The sequence below is a fragment of the Clarias gariepinus genome, chromosome 24 (assembly GCF_024256425.1).
Source record: "Clarias gariepinus isolate MV-2021 ecotype Netherlands chromosome 24, CGAR_prim_01v2, whole genome shotgun sequence".
NCBI classification, from domain to species: Eukaryota; Metazoa; Chordata; class Actinopteri; order Siluriformes; family Clariidae; genus Clarias; species Clarias gariepinus.
In genome coordinates this window covers 1,595,262-1,611,320 of record NC_071123.1, presented here as the reverse complement: position 1 = coordinate 1,611,320, position 16,059 = coordinate 1,595,262, and the positions used below count along the sequence as shown (strand labels likewise).

At 34.6% G+C, this 16,059-nt stretch overlaps 1 protein-coding gene across 2 annotated transcripts; it reads left to right on the top strand.

The window, feature by feature from the left end:
- Positions 1–411: 411 nt before the first annotated feature.
- lhx3 (LIM homeobox 3) lies at positions 412–15,685 on the top strand. Of its 2 annotated transcripts, XM_053485582.1 has the most exons (7): positions 412–659; positions 1,148–1,207; positions 9,354–9,525; positions 10,150–10,352; positions 11,266–11,417; positions 13,448–13,619; positions 14,514–15,685. In XM_053485582.1, the coding sequence occupies exons 1-7, from the start codon at positions 590–592 to the stop codon at positions 14,921–14,923; spliced, it is 1,239 nt and encodes a 412-aa protein (XP_053341557.1). In that variant the 5' UTR covers positions 412–589; the 3' UTR covers positions 14,924–15,685. The 2 variants fall into 2 exon arrangements, with proteins under 2 accessions (XP_053341557.1, XP_053341558.1); XM_053485583.1 differs by lacking the exon at positions 1,148–1,207.
- Positions 15,686–16,059: the final 374 nt, after the last annotated feature.

The following is a 16,059-nucleotide window of genomic DNA, read 5'->3' as shown; positions in this document are numbered from 1 at the left end:
CCCACAATCTCTAAATCAAGCATTTCAGAAACGTCGGTTACTTTTTTCATAAGATGCACACAAAATGTTAAACACTACAACGTTTCATTGTTTATTATGATTTATTTTTATATAATGTGATTTTCTAGATAGACCTTATTAAAGCCAGTGGGATTTATATACCTACCGGAGAGGCAGGGAGGGTTCGCGGTTCTTGTGCCCCACCCCTTCAGCACCGCGGACAGAGCGCGCGCACACCCCCATCACCACCAAACACACACGCAAACACACACACACACACACTTTGTTATGCAAAAGCAGGACACCACCAGCAAAGGGAGATCGCGTGAATAGTCGTGAAGACGCGCGTGAACCTTCGTCGCATTTGAAAACTTTTCGCGCAGCGTGAGCACCAGTTACGCACCGGGTTTCTTTCCGTTGTATAGCAAACGTGTAGCCAGTTTATTTGGATTTGGATCTTCCTATCTTCTGCACACGTGTTCCTCTACACAGCACCCATCAGATTAATCAGATTCATTCAGCAAGTAATTGGGTTTAGTGTTGATTTGAGAACGTTTCTGTTTGGTTTGTTTTTTCTTTCTCTGCCGCAATGCTGCTCGAACATCCCGGATCGAGCTGTCAGAATCCCGCAAATTTCTCCAGATACAGTGCGGGGCAAGGTGAGCAGGCATCGCTTTCATTTTACTTTGTAATTCTCTGCGTTTTGGAAAACTTCGTTAGCCTAACTGTTAGTTGCCTAATTACATAATTGCATAATTGTCACCTAAATAGTTTACTGTAAAAAAAAAAAAAAAAAAAATTGATGATATCAGGGTTTACACCGGAAAGCAAAAACATTAGTGACCAAAAAGTTATAAGTTCTTTGTTTTAAGATTATGTAATGATAGTACTAATAATGTACTCATAGCATATATTATGTTTTTTGTGGTTGTTGTTGTTTAGTTGTTTGGTATGCTTCCCTCTTTGTTTGTTTGTCGCGCATCATTTCTACAGAAACGCAAAACTCTTCTACTGTCATCCCTCTCAGATGCTAAGCTGTACCATTCCTTGTCGCTCTTGTGCCTTTAGTGTCCTGTGTGTCTTGTTGTCTAGACATGTGCATGTAGTGTATCTTTACGTATTCATGTGCTTTAAATTATTTTTAAAGCTACACTCCATCTACATCTCACAGTGAAACCTGAAGCTGCCACGCCAGCAACAAAGAAAGGTACAGTTTAGTTCTCCTTATTTTTGAGACTGGACCGTCATCATCTTCTCTTTACTTATATCTCTTAAGGTTTTTATACTGTTTATTTGTTCCTTTTACTTTTGAAATTATAATAATAATAATAATAATAATAATAATTATTATTATTATTATTATTATTATTATTATTATTATTATTATTATTATTATATATTTTTATTGTTGTTGTTGGTGGTGGTGGTGGTGGTGATGGTGGTTGTTGGTGGTCATTGTGGAGGTTTTGAACCTATAGTTCCACGCACATTATGTACTATGTGTTTAGATTGGGGTCATTACTATTATATTATAATTTTCTTTTTCTTTTTTGTATATATTATCTTTATGGTACTTTGTTTCTCAAATTCTAGTAAAAACATTGTAGTTTTAAAAGGTTTACGTTTAGTGTATTAAATGAGCCTATTATTAGCATAAAAAAAACTAAAACCAAAAGCAACAGATGCAAAATTTTGCAGAACGGAAATTCGAAATAAAATTAACTCCACGAATGAAACAAAATGCCCTTACTGGCCGCCACTGTGCTCAAAACGTTCTGTATCACTAAAACAAAAAAAATCTAAATGAAGTAATTTAAACAGTAATATTTGGAGAGAGAGAAACACTGAGATGACAAATGCTGTCTCTCGCACAGTTTAAGTCCTTATCTGTTCCGTTCGCGTTATCAATACGTAATGAGCGGCATTGTGAGCAGCTGTTAACCGCGCGCGCTGTCATTTCACACCGGGACCGGGAGGCCACGTGCGCCCGCACAACAGCCACAGCTCTCAGGTATGGGGCAGGTATCTGGTTGCTGTGAGCAGGTACTGCACCTGCTGCTTCAACCGGCACTAAACACACACCTTTAACCGAAATGCGCTTTAAACCGGTTTAATTATTCAGGCTTTCTTTTTCTAGTCCATGTGAGAGACAAGGATGCGTTTTCGAAAAAATTATTCAAACCAAGAAATTAGCAACAAAAAAACAAAAAACACGTCCAAATCTTACAGTGGTGTTAAAATGGTAAAACGTTAGTAATCCTCGACACAGCACAGTGTGTGTATTGTATATTGTATTATCTAGTTTTGGTTCATGTTTCCTGACAAAAAAGGAAAACATCATCTTATCAAATTACGGGAATAAAAAAAATACATAAATGTAAATATCGTAAACATAGGGTTGTTGTTATTTAATATATATTATATATATATATATATATAAAATAACAACAACCCTTTTACCTTTAACCATATAAAAATATAAGATTTTTTTTCCAAGCACATGATTTGTATATTATTTAGTTTTTTTATTTTATTTTGTACTTATCATCATAATTATCTGCACTATATTTAAATGTATATCATTCGACTTACTGTATTAAGGCTCTTTTGAAAATGCGTCACATTTTACTATAAATTCATTTTAAAAATGCTGTGTATAATATTTTTTCGCAACTGATACACCAACACTTGACTTTGACTCGATACTGTTTTGTTTTGGTCACTATTTCATAGGTCGTTTATTAATAATCGGTAGTTATATTTTTCATGCTCACATTTTCTAATTTTTGAAATCTATTGTATGAAAGCTTTAATAACTCGCGGCTGTAGTTGTATGTTAATAATTTAACTGTGACAAGGAGTCGGAATTGAATTCTTCACAAATCTGTTGCCACTTTGTCCTGACATGTAACATAGAAACTGGATTTGTTATTTTTAAAACATTTAGAATTTTTATGAATGTTTATTCATAACATTTATAATTTTTATAAATATTTATTTAGAAATACATTAAATGAATCTTAATTAGGATATATAAATCATAATAATAGTCTGCAATTGCCAAACATTGTAAATATTGGCATTATTATTTAAAATAATTTTAAAATCTACGTTTTAATGACGTGTTATGATTATTTTAATGTCTAGATAATATTTTTAATGATTTTAGGATAGTGATAATATATTACAGATTAAAACTTAATCAATGTAGTTTTGTTTATTATATAGGAAATTGTGTTACCCTGCGTGTGCTTAGAATAGTGAGGATCCGAGAATTGTTTTGTGTGGAAAGACCAAAAATACTCTATTTTATTAAAATAATAGCTTTAACGCCTCAGGTCTAACTTTTTTTTCACCGTTGCGTTTTGTCCATTTATTGCAACCATTATACACACAATACTTTATTTTTATCTTTACAAAGTTGAGCCATTATTAAAGAAACACAATATGAAAATTTGTTATAAAATAAAATGCATCATACATGTAAAAAATATTTATTCTGCCATATATTATAAAAATATAACACGTTTTTCTGTTTGGTAAGTGTTGCAGCCGGTGGAACTGAAAGAAAGAAAGAAAGAAAGAAAGAAAGAAAGAAAGAAAGAAAGAAATATATAATCGGAAATAAATAAAGCTAAAGGTAAAATCGCACACTAAACCCCTTTAGTAAAAAAAACTCCAAAACGACAAAAAAGCCTTTCATAAAGTGTTGAAATGCGCGAAAATGAAGCATTGATTTTAAATTCATCACCAGCAATGGCACTAAGCCTGATTTCCCAAGGCGCTCTTTTCCATGTCAGATCAGTGTCAATACTGTGTGTGTGCGTGTGTGTTCGTGTCCTGCACAAAATTCATCCAAGCATTCCTCAGCAATGTGACTTTTAACCTTCAAACGCGATATTAAATTTCTAACTTTTTATAATATTTATAATCATTTAACAATTTAAAAAGTTTTCTGTGTAATATCGATTATTATTTACTTTGCCTATCTTTTGCACACGTGCTAATAGTTTGATTGATATAGTTTGATTGAGCGCAATTCTAAACACACGAGAATCTGTTTATGTTAGAACAGAAAATCGCCGCTTGTGGTCCAGTTTGCACTGACCAAAGACACTTCGGGCATCTGAATCAAAGTGAGTGTAAAGAAAATGACAAAATCAACAAATAAGCATAGATACTAGCTCAAATGAGAACTGAAAAGGTTTTTTTAAAAATGAAGCTAACTTTTAAAAGCATAAACTTATACAAATATAATTTTAAACTAGAAGTAATAAATTATTAGTTCAGAAAGGTTTCTAATAATTATTAAATTGAACACAATATCCAGATAATACAGTAGTTCTTCTTTTATTTATGTATATTGTATGTTATAATTTCTTTGTTTAGTTTCTTTTTTGCTAATTTCCCCAAATTTTGATTTATGTAGCCTATAAAAATGCATTTGGTTGTCCTGCATTCTTCTTTCATAATGATCTAATAATACTAATACTTTTTTTTAAAGCGTATGGCCTCTATGGCTAGTTATAAAATTCCAAATGTCACTTTAAACATTATTAAAGCCTAAAGATCCCTGTCATATCATCTGAATCTCTGATCTGATCTGTCATGTATTCTTTTCCAAAACATTACAAACATTGCGAAAATTGCAAATCAAATAAAACCATCTTAAATTGAGGATATATACGCCTATTTTCTCAAGTAAAATGTGGAGTTTGGGTGTAGTAATGGCAAAGCAGTGTTTCTGTCCTGAAGAGTTTTTCAGAATAGCCAGAACTGACACTGGAGACTCCTTCCTTAACATTTTCTTTAGAATTGGATACATAAAGTGAATACATTTTTTTAAGAGAAAACTGCAGAACATCATTAGGGATAATGAAATGTCATCAGACCCATTAGTACTGGAAAGATTCATTTATTAATTTATATTTATTTGTGGTGTGTATGAAGGTCACATATTTTTCTGTTTGTGTTTCTAGTACAATAGAAAATCAAGGCAATATAGCCTACATGCAAAATATGGAAAAATCAGGAATAAGGTTAAAGGTTTGTCAGAAATAAAAGTAAAGTTTGGCCTTATGTTGAAGGATCTTTCACACTAACTTGGTGCATAATAAACAACCCTGTGCTACATACTGTACACTCTCAGATAAAACAGCAAAGTTATCACCGGAGTGGTCTCTTTAATCTTTTCTCTTTTTAGTGTGTACCTTTTACCTGGACAGTGGATGTAGTGACACTTCTTTGCTTTAAAATGTAGACACACTTTAAATAAAATATATTTATCCACTATTTCCAGGCAAACGATGCACATTTAAGCTACAAACGGTGTGTGTATTATTGTACAATACAGAATTAGGTTTTCATGCACATTCTCAGGTACCAATACATTTTTCTTTCTATTTCTGCAGCAATACCCCTAAGTCCCTGGTCCATGTAGTGATGCTTTATGTGATAAAATATATAGAAAATATAGAAATATTGTTTAAGGTAATATCGTTGCTATAAACATCCCAAATGGTAGCTTTTACCCCAGAAGGTGCATGTGGTGTAGCTTTAATTAGTTGTAAGTTTAAATTTTTTTAAAGGTGCATCAGTGTTCCTGAAGGTGCATTAAGAAACAAAATATATAGGCATGTCATTACCAGTTCAGCTTTAATGAAAAGCACTATTTGGTACCTTTGTTTAAAAGGCATGGGTTTAAAAGTGCAGCAAGAAAACTTTAGATTTGAGGGAGGTATTTTATTAAAGAAATAGTGCCGATTTTATAGATGGTGTTAGATTTAATGTTTTGAACTTTTAGGTACTTTTTAAAGGCGTAATGCAACAAGGAAAGGTACAGTACTTTTTCACAGTGAAGGTATAAAGGTGCAGCAAGAAAATGATAAATTTAAGAAAATTAAGTAAAAAGTGCAGATTTAGAGCTATTATATAACTTATATTTGTGTTTTAATGCTGTACTAAAGCTGTAACCTTGATGTTGCCACGCTCCTGCAACACAATCATGCCGTGCTGTAAAAGCCCAAATATCTAATGCATGTAAGACTTGAATATATTATTATTACCTTAATATATCGAGCTAGAATTTTAAACATTTTAAACATTTTAAACACAATCATTGTGTTGGAGTAAAGAAAAGGTATGAACATGTAATGCATGTTCAGTGCATTAGATCAATAGCTAGGATTTTTAAGTTTTAATCACTTTGTTTATTTAAAGTAAAAAAGTAACAAATAAAGAAAAGAAGTCCCTGAACTTCAGTGTATGACTGTTTAAAATAGTATTTGCATAAACAACCTTTTGCATAAACAAGTATATATTAGTAAAAGGTGATGCAAGTTGGCATAGTTGATGCTAAACGGTTGCCAGGGCAACGAGGGGAGGCGTAATCTTGTATGCAGCAGAGTTGAGCACGCGTCACAAATAATTGCAGCGCGTGCTGTTGCTGTTTGGGCACACGAGCGTAGCCTCCAGTTTCAAAGCAGCAGGAGAACTGAGGTTTTTCTCTCTTTTTTTGTGGTTTTTGGATTTAATAATGAAAGCATGGCTCAAGAGAGAGGCAGAGAGGCGGAGATGCTGCTCGCTCTCCTGACGCACAGGGACGAGTTACGCAGAGGTAGGACGCTTTACGCAGCACCGCTCTTCGAGAAATGTTCTGGCGAATAAGTGCTGCTTTGCATGCATACTTTTGTATGGTTATGAATAAATACGCTTTTTCAGCTTATTCATTTTGTTATTCTACTCTGATTTTAGCGTGCAGTTTTGTTGAACCCTTTCAGAAGGAGTTGAGATTAAAGTGCGTGTAAGGCATGAGATTTATAGCATTAGGGGAATTTCTAAGGGCATTTTAATTGAAAGAAAAGACTTTTGCGTTTCTCATTATACGTGCAAAAAAGATATTACACCCTTTTTTATTTTTTTTTATATTAACTAATTACTCATTGAAAAACGTATTTTTTAGTCTATCCAGTTATTAAATCAATATTTATCATTAATCATCGGTATTTGCAAATGTTAATTTAATTTTCTTAAAATTATTCTTAAAATTCTTAAAATATTTCTTAAAATTACTACACTATTTATGATTGACGTTCTGTAATTACAACTGGTCAGGAAATTTCCTTTAGGATCAATAAAGTATCTATCTATCTATCTATCTATCTATCTATATACTTTTTTTGGAGAACAAAATATATTTGGATTTTTTTCAAAGTAAAATCAGACATGCACGAGACAGGAGATGACACGGTTAACCCCTGCGATTAATTCTTTGTTTTGCGTATTTTGAGTTTTTAATGCTGATTAGTTTTCTATCGTTTGTCCTTCACTGCTCAAAGCAGGGCACTGCAGTTCGGCTTGCAATTTGTTCACAAATCTAAAAGTCTTCAAACAGAATGCTTGTTGTGTGAATGCGTTCGTTTTAGTGTATTCTCTTTGTCTTTGCTGTTGTAGTTTGATCTCTCATTAGGAGTTGAGTTTCAGAGGCTTGGCAGTGTGCAGCAGGGATTTCTGCTCTCTCTCTCTCTCTCTCTCTCTCTCAGGCTTCCTCGCTCTGATAAATCATTCATAACCATTTTGTGCACCTGTTCTTTCTTGTTTATGGTGTGTGTATGCGTGTGTGTGTGTGTGTATGTGTGTGTGTGGCATTAACGTTGCTATAGAACGCGAATTTGCAGAAAATCCGAAGTGCGCTGCATTATTTAACCAAAGATAACAATCTTGCGCGCGGTAGCACGTGGACTCGGGCGCGTTCGGTTTTCAGGTAATTACATTCAGGTGTACTGCCCACGTGACTACTTCTCAATACATTAAACTTAGTCTCTGTGTGTGTGCGTGTGCGTGTGTGTGTTTGTGTGTGTGTGTTTTGTTGTTTAAACTCCAGTCCGGTTTGCAAAATTATTATTATTATTATTATTATTATTATTATTATTATATATCAACAACTACAACAGTAATAATAATAATAATAATCAATAATAATAACAATAATCAATTATTCAATGTTTCAATAAGCTGACCAAACAGCAAAAAATTATTTACAAGAGTATCAGTGTGAGGGGAAGTTCACTGCGCGATGTTAGTGTCATTTTGAGTGTTTTATTTTTGCTTGCTGTCATTGAAGGGTTTATTGCTATCACCATGGCAACGCTGATCTCCAGTTATTAAATCAATATAAATATGAATATTTTGTTAATTAAAAGAACTATACTATACTATACTATACTATACTATACTATACTATAATATACTATACCAAATTCCTATATATATATTTAATTAATATAGTATAAATAAATAGCCTTATAAATGCCTAGATCTTTTTATAGATAGATAGATAGATAGATAGATAGATAGATAGATAGATAGATAGATAGATAGATAGATAGATGAGGTTGGAACTGCCAGGCAGGAGGTCTAGAGGAAGACCAAAAAAGAGATTTATGGATGAAGTAAGAGAGAACATGAAGTTAGTTGGTGTGAGAGAAGAGGACGCAGAGGATAGGGTTAGATGGAGGCAGATGATTCGCTGTGGTGACCCTTGAAAGGGAATAGCAAAAGACAAAGAAAAAGAAGATAGATAGATAGATAGATAGATAGATAGATAGATAGATAGATAGATAGATATTATTAGTATTAGTAGAAGTATTATTAGTAGTATTAGAATTCAGTATAGGAACAAGAGTAATAATAAGAAAAATAATTCCTCGGTTTTCATTATAGCAAAATATGAATGCCATACTATTAAATCAGCTTTATTACCTATTTTATTAATTAGTGTGTTGTATGAGTTATTTTGCTTACAATAAAACAATCAGCACCCACTTTGGGGAAATTATTTAAACAAAAATATAATAATAATAATAATAATAATAATAATAATAATAATAATGTTATTATCATTTATTATTATCATAATGATGTGATTATGATTATTATTATCAAATTGCCACGCCATACTCTAAATTTCTTGTGCAGAGTTGAATCTTATTATCAGGAACATATGTTGTTTATATTTATTGTAGGCCTATATGTTTATATTTATTGTATTTTTAATGAAATTTTTATTTTATTTTGTATTACAGTCCTAGTAAATAAATATGTCACAACTTAGGCAACATGTAATTTAATAACCTAAAGATAGATTCTTTGTTTTATTGTGAACATACTATATAATCATTATTATGATATTATTGGCTTAATTTATAGTCTCTAAATATCCAGCTGTACATTTGTTGTTTTTCGTGTTTGTTTTGTTGTTTTATTTTGAGGAGTCATTTTTTAGTCATGTGAGGCATTGATTAGATTCTTGACTTTATTTCAGTTTGCATTAATTTGTTTCTTTTATCCCTCAGATATTCCAGTGTGTGCAGGCTGCAGTCAGCACATCGTTGACCGCTTCATCCTGAAGGTGTTGGACCGTCACTGGCACAGCAAATGTCTGAAATGCAGCGACTGTCAATCACAGCTGGCAGAGAAGTGCTTCACACGTGGAGACGGCGTCTACTGCAAAGAGGACTTCTTCAAGTGAGTCTGAGCTGTACTAATGATGATATATCTAATAATTGTTTATAAGAATTATTATTATTATTATGTTCCTAACAATAAATGCATTATAGCTAACCTAATAATAAAATAATATTAGACACATATTATTAATTATTGTTCACATTTAATTAATTTGTCAATGTTTGTGGATAAGTAATTAATTTACACTCTAAAAAGAAATCATGCTACTCTAAGAATTTTGCGCTTTAATTATTGGGTAAAGACGTATTTTTATTTCTCCATCAGGTTTATTATATTTGTTTAGAGAATATCTTGTTTAATGCCGTGGCTTGAATAAAACATAAAGTAGAAGTGAGGAACAGTATAGAGTTAATGTTTTGGGGTTTGTTTTGTTTGTTTTGATTTGCAAGTCTCCTTTTAATTATTAGGTCATAGGAAGAGATATAAGACATGCCTGTGGTTTGTTTTGTTTGTTTTGATTTGCAAGTCTCCTTTTAATTATTAGGTCATAGGAAGAGATATAAGACATGCCTGTGGTTTATTCCTCATGCATGCATTTTAATTGTGATGCATCTTCTAGTAGCTTAGATGATATTCGGTACTCCTAGTACATCTAACCACAGACCCTTTTTGCTTCTGCAGGAGGTTCGGGACAAAGTGTGCGGCGTGTCAGCAGGGCATCCCACCGAGTCAGGTAGTGAGAAGAGCGCAGGATTTTGTCTATCACCTCCACTGCTTCGCTTGTATCGTGTGCAAAAGGCAGTTAGCCACAGGAGACGAGTACTACCTGATGGAGGACAGTCGACTAGTGTGTAAGGTCGACTATGAGACAGCCAAGCAGAGAGGTGAGGCTTAAAGATGATGCATCAAACCAGTTATGGCATTTCTTTACATTTTTGTAAAAAAAAACAAAAACAGCACTGAAACCAGCTTTCCTGCTTAAACCCCCAAAATTAAACAATCATCCAAGAAACGCCCCTTGTTTTCCGATGATGTCATGCACCCTGAGTGTACTTTGTTTGACATCTGGAATGGTTCCAACCTGAAGACGCTTAATTGTTTTAGCTACTTTTTTAAATCCAGTGACCTTATATGGATCGGCAGCTTTTAACTGTGGACTTCATCTTTCAGGTCCATGAGGTCATCTATAAACATTTGACCCACCTGAGCTAATTGCACTGAGGATCAATAACCGCCAAAGCAGTACACACAAGTTTCCTTCCCAGTTGGGCTATTTTTCTTATTATTGTTCTGGAAATAAAATGACCTTGTGCTGGTGGAGCTCATTTGGACTGCTTTTGTTGTTATTACATTTACAGTTTCGTCTGGTTTATGAAGCAGGAGAGGTATAAACTCTGAGTGAAATGGAATTCAATCCAATCTGGCAACAACCTTCCTTAGAAAAACATATGAGCCTTTCGATGATAAGAGTTAATAAACAGTGCACAAAGAAATCAATTTCAATCCAAAGCCAATATTTTCACCTGCTATAAAATGTAAAACATTCACCCCATATGATTTTAGTTATCATTTGTCTAATATCCTGTTATTTTTGTTATCAGTGTTATCAGTTTTTGCATATGTTTGTTTATATGGTGATATTTTGCTTAGGATCGCAACAAATTTAGATCACATTTTAAACTTTCAAACTTTTTTTTTATTTTTTTTGCAAATTAATCATATGAGATAACTTTGATGCACTGGATAAGATGGATTAATTGATATAGAAAGCTCACTCCTGTTTGCTTTTTACCGCAGAGGCCGACTCGACAGCGAAAAGGCCACGCACAACCATCACAGCCAAGCAGCTGGAGACACTGAAGAACGCTTACAACAACTCGCCCAAACCGGCACGCCATGTCCGCGAGCAGCTGTCCTCAGAGACCGGCCTTGACATGCGAGTGGTCCAGGTCAGTCACGAGCGGTCAGTCAGGCTAGCTGGGTATATTGGTGGATGGTGGCTAACAAGCATTTCTATGCATTCTGTATGTCATAACACAGACTGTTTATTCCTACGAATCATGTATCAGGGTTTGTTAACATTTTGTGAACTTTCCCATTTCTCTCTCTTACATCCACCAGTCCATGTGGTAATGCTTCCAATGGCTAGTCTTTTATTTCCCTGGACACCTTTAGTTTCTATATCACATGGTGCAGTAGGCTCAGTTTACTCATAAGTTATTTTTTATATTATTTTTTTTTAACTTAACATCCTTAGATCATGAGGCAAATCATATACTAATGCTTACTTATAAACTCTCAATAAAACCAGTGACATCAGCTAAACATCCCAATACAGTAGACGAACTGCAGTTAATATGTTTAAAAAAAATTTTATGTTGTACATTTTTTTACATTTTGTTGGGCTATGCTAATGCTTGCTAATTGTCAAACAAATTATAAATCATATACAAAACAAAACATAACAGTAATATGAGGTAAAGAAAATAATGTATACATATTTTATTATGTTGTAAGTATTATAATGCTGTTTTTAAAGCAGATTATAATATTTTTTTCCTTTTTTGTATTGGTCAGGGCTACAATGAGCTAACTAGATTTTTTCCCAATTGTGATCTAATATAAGATGATACCCCTCCCGCGTTGTGTGGATTATTTACATAAACACTGAAACAGTGCATTCAAAGGAGGACTGAAATAAATGGAGTAAGACAGAAAATGGGAGTATTTCCCATACAAAACATTTAGGAGTATTTCAGGATGATCATTAGCTCTGTGTTAATTAAAAAAAAATGCAAAATTGTAACAAAGTGAAACAAAGTAGATCTTAATGAATCATTTTGTAATAATACATTGACAAAATTATTATTTTTCATACTGGTTTGAGTAATCATATAGTTGTACAGTATGTGTAATTATTTATAACTTGAAGAAATGTATACATGTTTAATTTAGTTAATATGTATTCATATAATTAACATAATTAATTAATTTCATTAAGTTACCCATGTTACATTATTAGGGATTTGGTTTTTTATGCCAAGGAAAAAGACATGCAGAAAGACAGCTATAAACCGAAACTTGAATTTAAAGGGGTGTTACAGTCGGGCCGCTTTAATTTACGAGTAAATGGAGTCGAGTGAAGCTCGGAGAGTGAAGAATGGAGGCGCTCGTTAAACAATGCTAAAAGGGAGTCTTGCATATTGTCCAAGGGAAAGGCCTGCGGTGGCCATATATATTATTTTATGTTTCACAAGGACACTTAGACCTAAAGTGGAATTACTTCTAGTGTCCATTATTCACACTAAAGTGACATTAAGGTTAAGGTGAGAATCATGTTATTATTAAACAGCAGAAAAATCACTTGAAACGCACAGAGTAATAGAGAGTATAGCGCCATGAAAACAATGTTAAACAGAATTCATATTACAATTTTGAAAACCATCGACACGTTTGGTGACTTTGTGCAGTCTCTAAACTGGAATAGTAAAAACACTTATCATGTGTGGCGAGAAGGAAGCTAAGGAGTCTAACCCTGGCTGCTCCTGAGGTTAAGGACAACTTGTAGCTGTCTGGAAGTTAATTATGTCCTCAATAAATCTTTCCAGGGCCACAGGCGTCACAATGTTATGGTCTTCTCATTGCTTCACCTTAAAACCACTAGGTTTAAAAATAAAATCCAGACAGTAGACGACAGGAATTCATTTACCATCTGATAATAATGTCTTAAAAGCTGCTCCTGCATAGTATAAAATGGGTGATTCTATGGGTGGATTGATATATCTTTTTTAGATACAGTACTTATCACAATTTGTACTGTACATTTGTACTAATTCACTCGACAAATTCGAAATGTAGGTAACATAGACAGAGCCTCAGGCAGGGCACCAGACTGTGAGATATGTATGTGTCTCGGGAATGCTTGGATTAAGGTTTTGGTTTGTGAAGTCCATAAAATACATCTGTTATTATTTTTCAGGTGTGGTTCCAAAACAGAAGAGCAAAAGAGAAGAGGCTAAAGAAGGATGCGGGAAGACAGCGGTGGGGACAGTACTTTCGCAGCATGAAGAGATCCAGAGGAAACTCGAAATCAGACAAGGACAGCATTCAGGAGGAAGGCATGGACAGTGACGCTGAGGTCTCCTTCACAGGTGTGAGAGAAGAAGAGTTACTCAAACCCCCTACATGGCAATTCACAACTTCTGATATGTTGCATAGCAAAATAAATAATTACATTTCGAAGTGTATGAATTTTGTGCTTTCGATTAGCACAGTGCCTTGCAAAAGTATTCACACCCCTTGAACTTTTCCACATTTTGTCCCGTCACAATCACAAACATAAATGTATTGTATGGATGTAATATGTACTACGAGTCAAGAACTCCACAAATCTGGCCTTTATGGAAGAGTGACAAGAAGAACATGGCTTGTTGCAAACTACAAACGGGACTTCTTATGGCTTTCTTTCGGCATCGGCTTTCTTCTTGCATCTCTTCCATAAAGGTCCTGTGGACAATTTTATCCCTGACTTGTCTGATGTGTTCCTTGGTATGTTCTCTAACAAACTTTTGAGGGCTTCACAGAACAGCTGTATTGGGGCAGTTACTGAGATGAAATTACACACAGGTGGACTCTAATCACTAATTAGGTGACTTCCTAAAGGCCATTGATTTCACTGGATTTTAGTTACGGGTCTCAGAGTAAAGAGGGTTGAATGCAAATGCAAGCTAGACTTTTCAGATTTTTATTTGTAAAACATTTTGAAAACCATTTATTATTGTCCTTTCACTTCATAATTATGTGCCACGTTGTGTTGGTCTGTAAAATAAAATCCCAATAAAATACATTTACAGTTGTGACAAAATAATGTGACAAAATGTGGAAAAGTTTAAGGGGTATGAATACTTTTGCAAGGCACAGTATCTGTATTTGTTTAAAAAATCTTAACCACATCCTGAAAGCCTTTCACGCTTTGTTAACTGACAACAATATTTTTAAAGGGTACCAAGCTAAAAATTCTCCTTTCCTTCATTCTTTGTGTGCAGACGAGCCCCCCATGTCTGAGCTGAGTCACTCGAACAGCCTGTACAGCAGTCTGAGTGAGAGTTCTCCGGCTCTGAGCCGTCAGAGCGGAGCCCACGCTCCCTTCACCCTGGATCACGGATCTGTCCTGCCCTCTCAGGATCAATATCACGACATCCGTGCGAGCAGTCCGTACAGCCTAGCGCAGTCGCCTGCGTCCCTTCAGCCTCTGCCTCGGCAGCAGCCCATCATCTCCAGCCTGGTATACCCTGACTCCGGCTTGCCCATGGTGGGACAGGGCGGGCACGGCATGGTGCAAGCCGGGCCGAACGGCCCCAGCTCGGACCTGTCGACAGGAAGCAGCGGCGGTTACCCAGAATTCCCGGCCAGCCCCGCCTCCTGGCTGGACGAGGTCGATCACAGCCAGTTCTGAAGGACTGAAATAGGAATGGCTTGGAGCAGCTTCAGGAGAGGGATGGAAGGAAAGTCAAACTCCTTATTATTTAGACATCTGCATGGACTGACGAGTAGCAGTTTAGGACTCATGGATGGAGACTAAAAAAAAAAAACATACATGATCCAGAAACTTTCGCTCTTTCTATTATTTTACGGACAGTTTTTACTTCTAAGGGAATGGATCTGTTTTGGTGACATAAAGATCAACCATTCTGAGTCAGACAAAAAAAAATAATTATTATTATTTATTAAGATGTCTGAGATAACCATGTGAGTTCCAGCGTGTGTGCACTTTGTTGGTGCAGTAAAATGAAAAAAGATATTTGTATGAAGACATTGCTCCATTAATGTTCTATAGATGTCAGATGGGACTTTGATAAAGTTTATAAAATACTTCATTTCTCCCCTCAATGTCTATGTGTAAACATCACCATTTTTTTTGTGTCCAGTTGTTGCCAAATGTCTCTATCTGATATATCACGACTCAGCATTGTGGATCCTTTATTTTTATATACAGTCTACTTGGAAGTCACGAAAACATTTAGTGCATTTTCTGAAAAGGAGTAGACGAGCTGTAGTTGTTGACTCTCGTTATTCTATAGGATACTTCTATGCATTTGTGTGTTTTTGGATGTATCTTGTTCGTTTTTCCTCAGCCTCAGCTTGCAGCTCCAAGGCTCCTCTAAGTGTTTATGTGAAAGATGTTTTATGTCTTATTTATTCTCTCTGATAATGATGAAGCGATACAGATCTTTAATAAATTTGTCAATGAAATCCTGAGTTAGATCTTGATGTTATTCACACATCATGTGTACTAGTAATAAAGCTCCTTTCTAAGCAGGTTATTTAATTAACAATTTTATCATTCAGCTGGCCTCATTTTTTGGAAACATCCTATTGCTGAACCTAGACATGCAGAACTGAATCAACCTCAGATCACAACCCTAACACTGTTGTTACTTTGGAAAGTAAATTGTAAAAGTTGACTACAGTGAGCAAGTTAAAGCTTTTAAATAGGGATAATTTTTAAGTAAAAAACAAGTTAAAATGAAATGTATAGTTTAAGGGGGTTTTCACATTAAGGGTGGGCTCGAAATCGTGCTAAGATCTTAC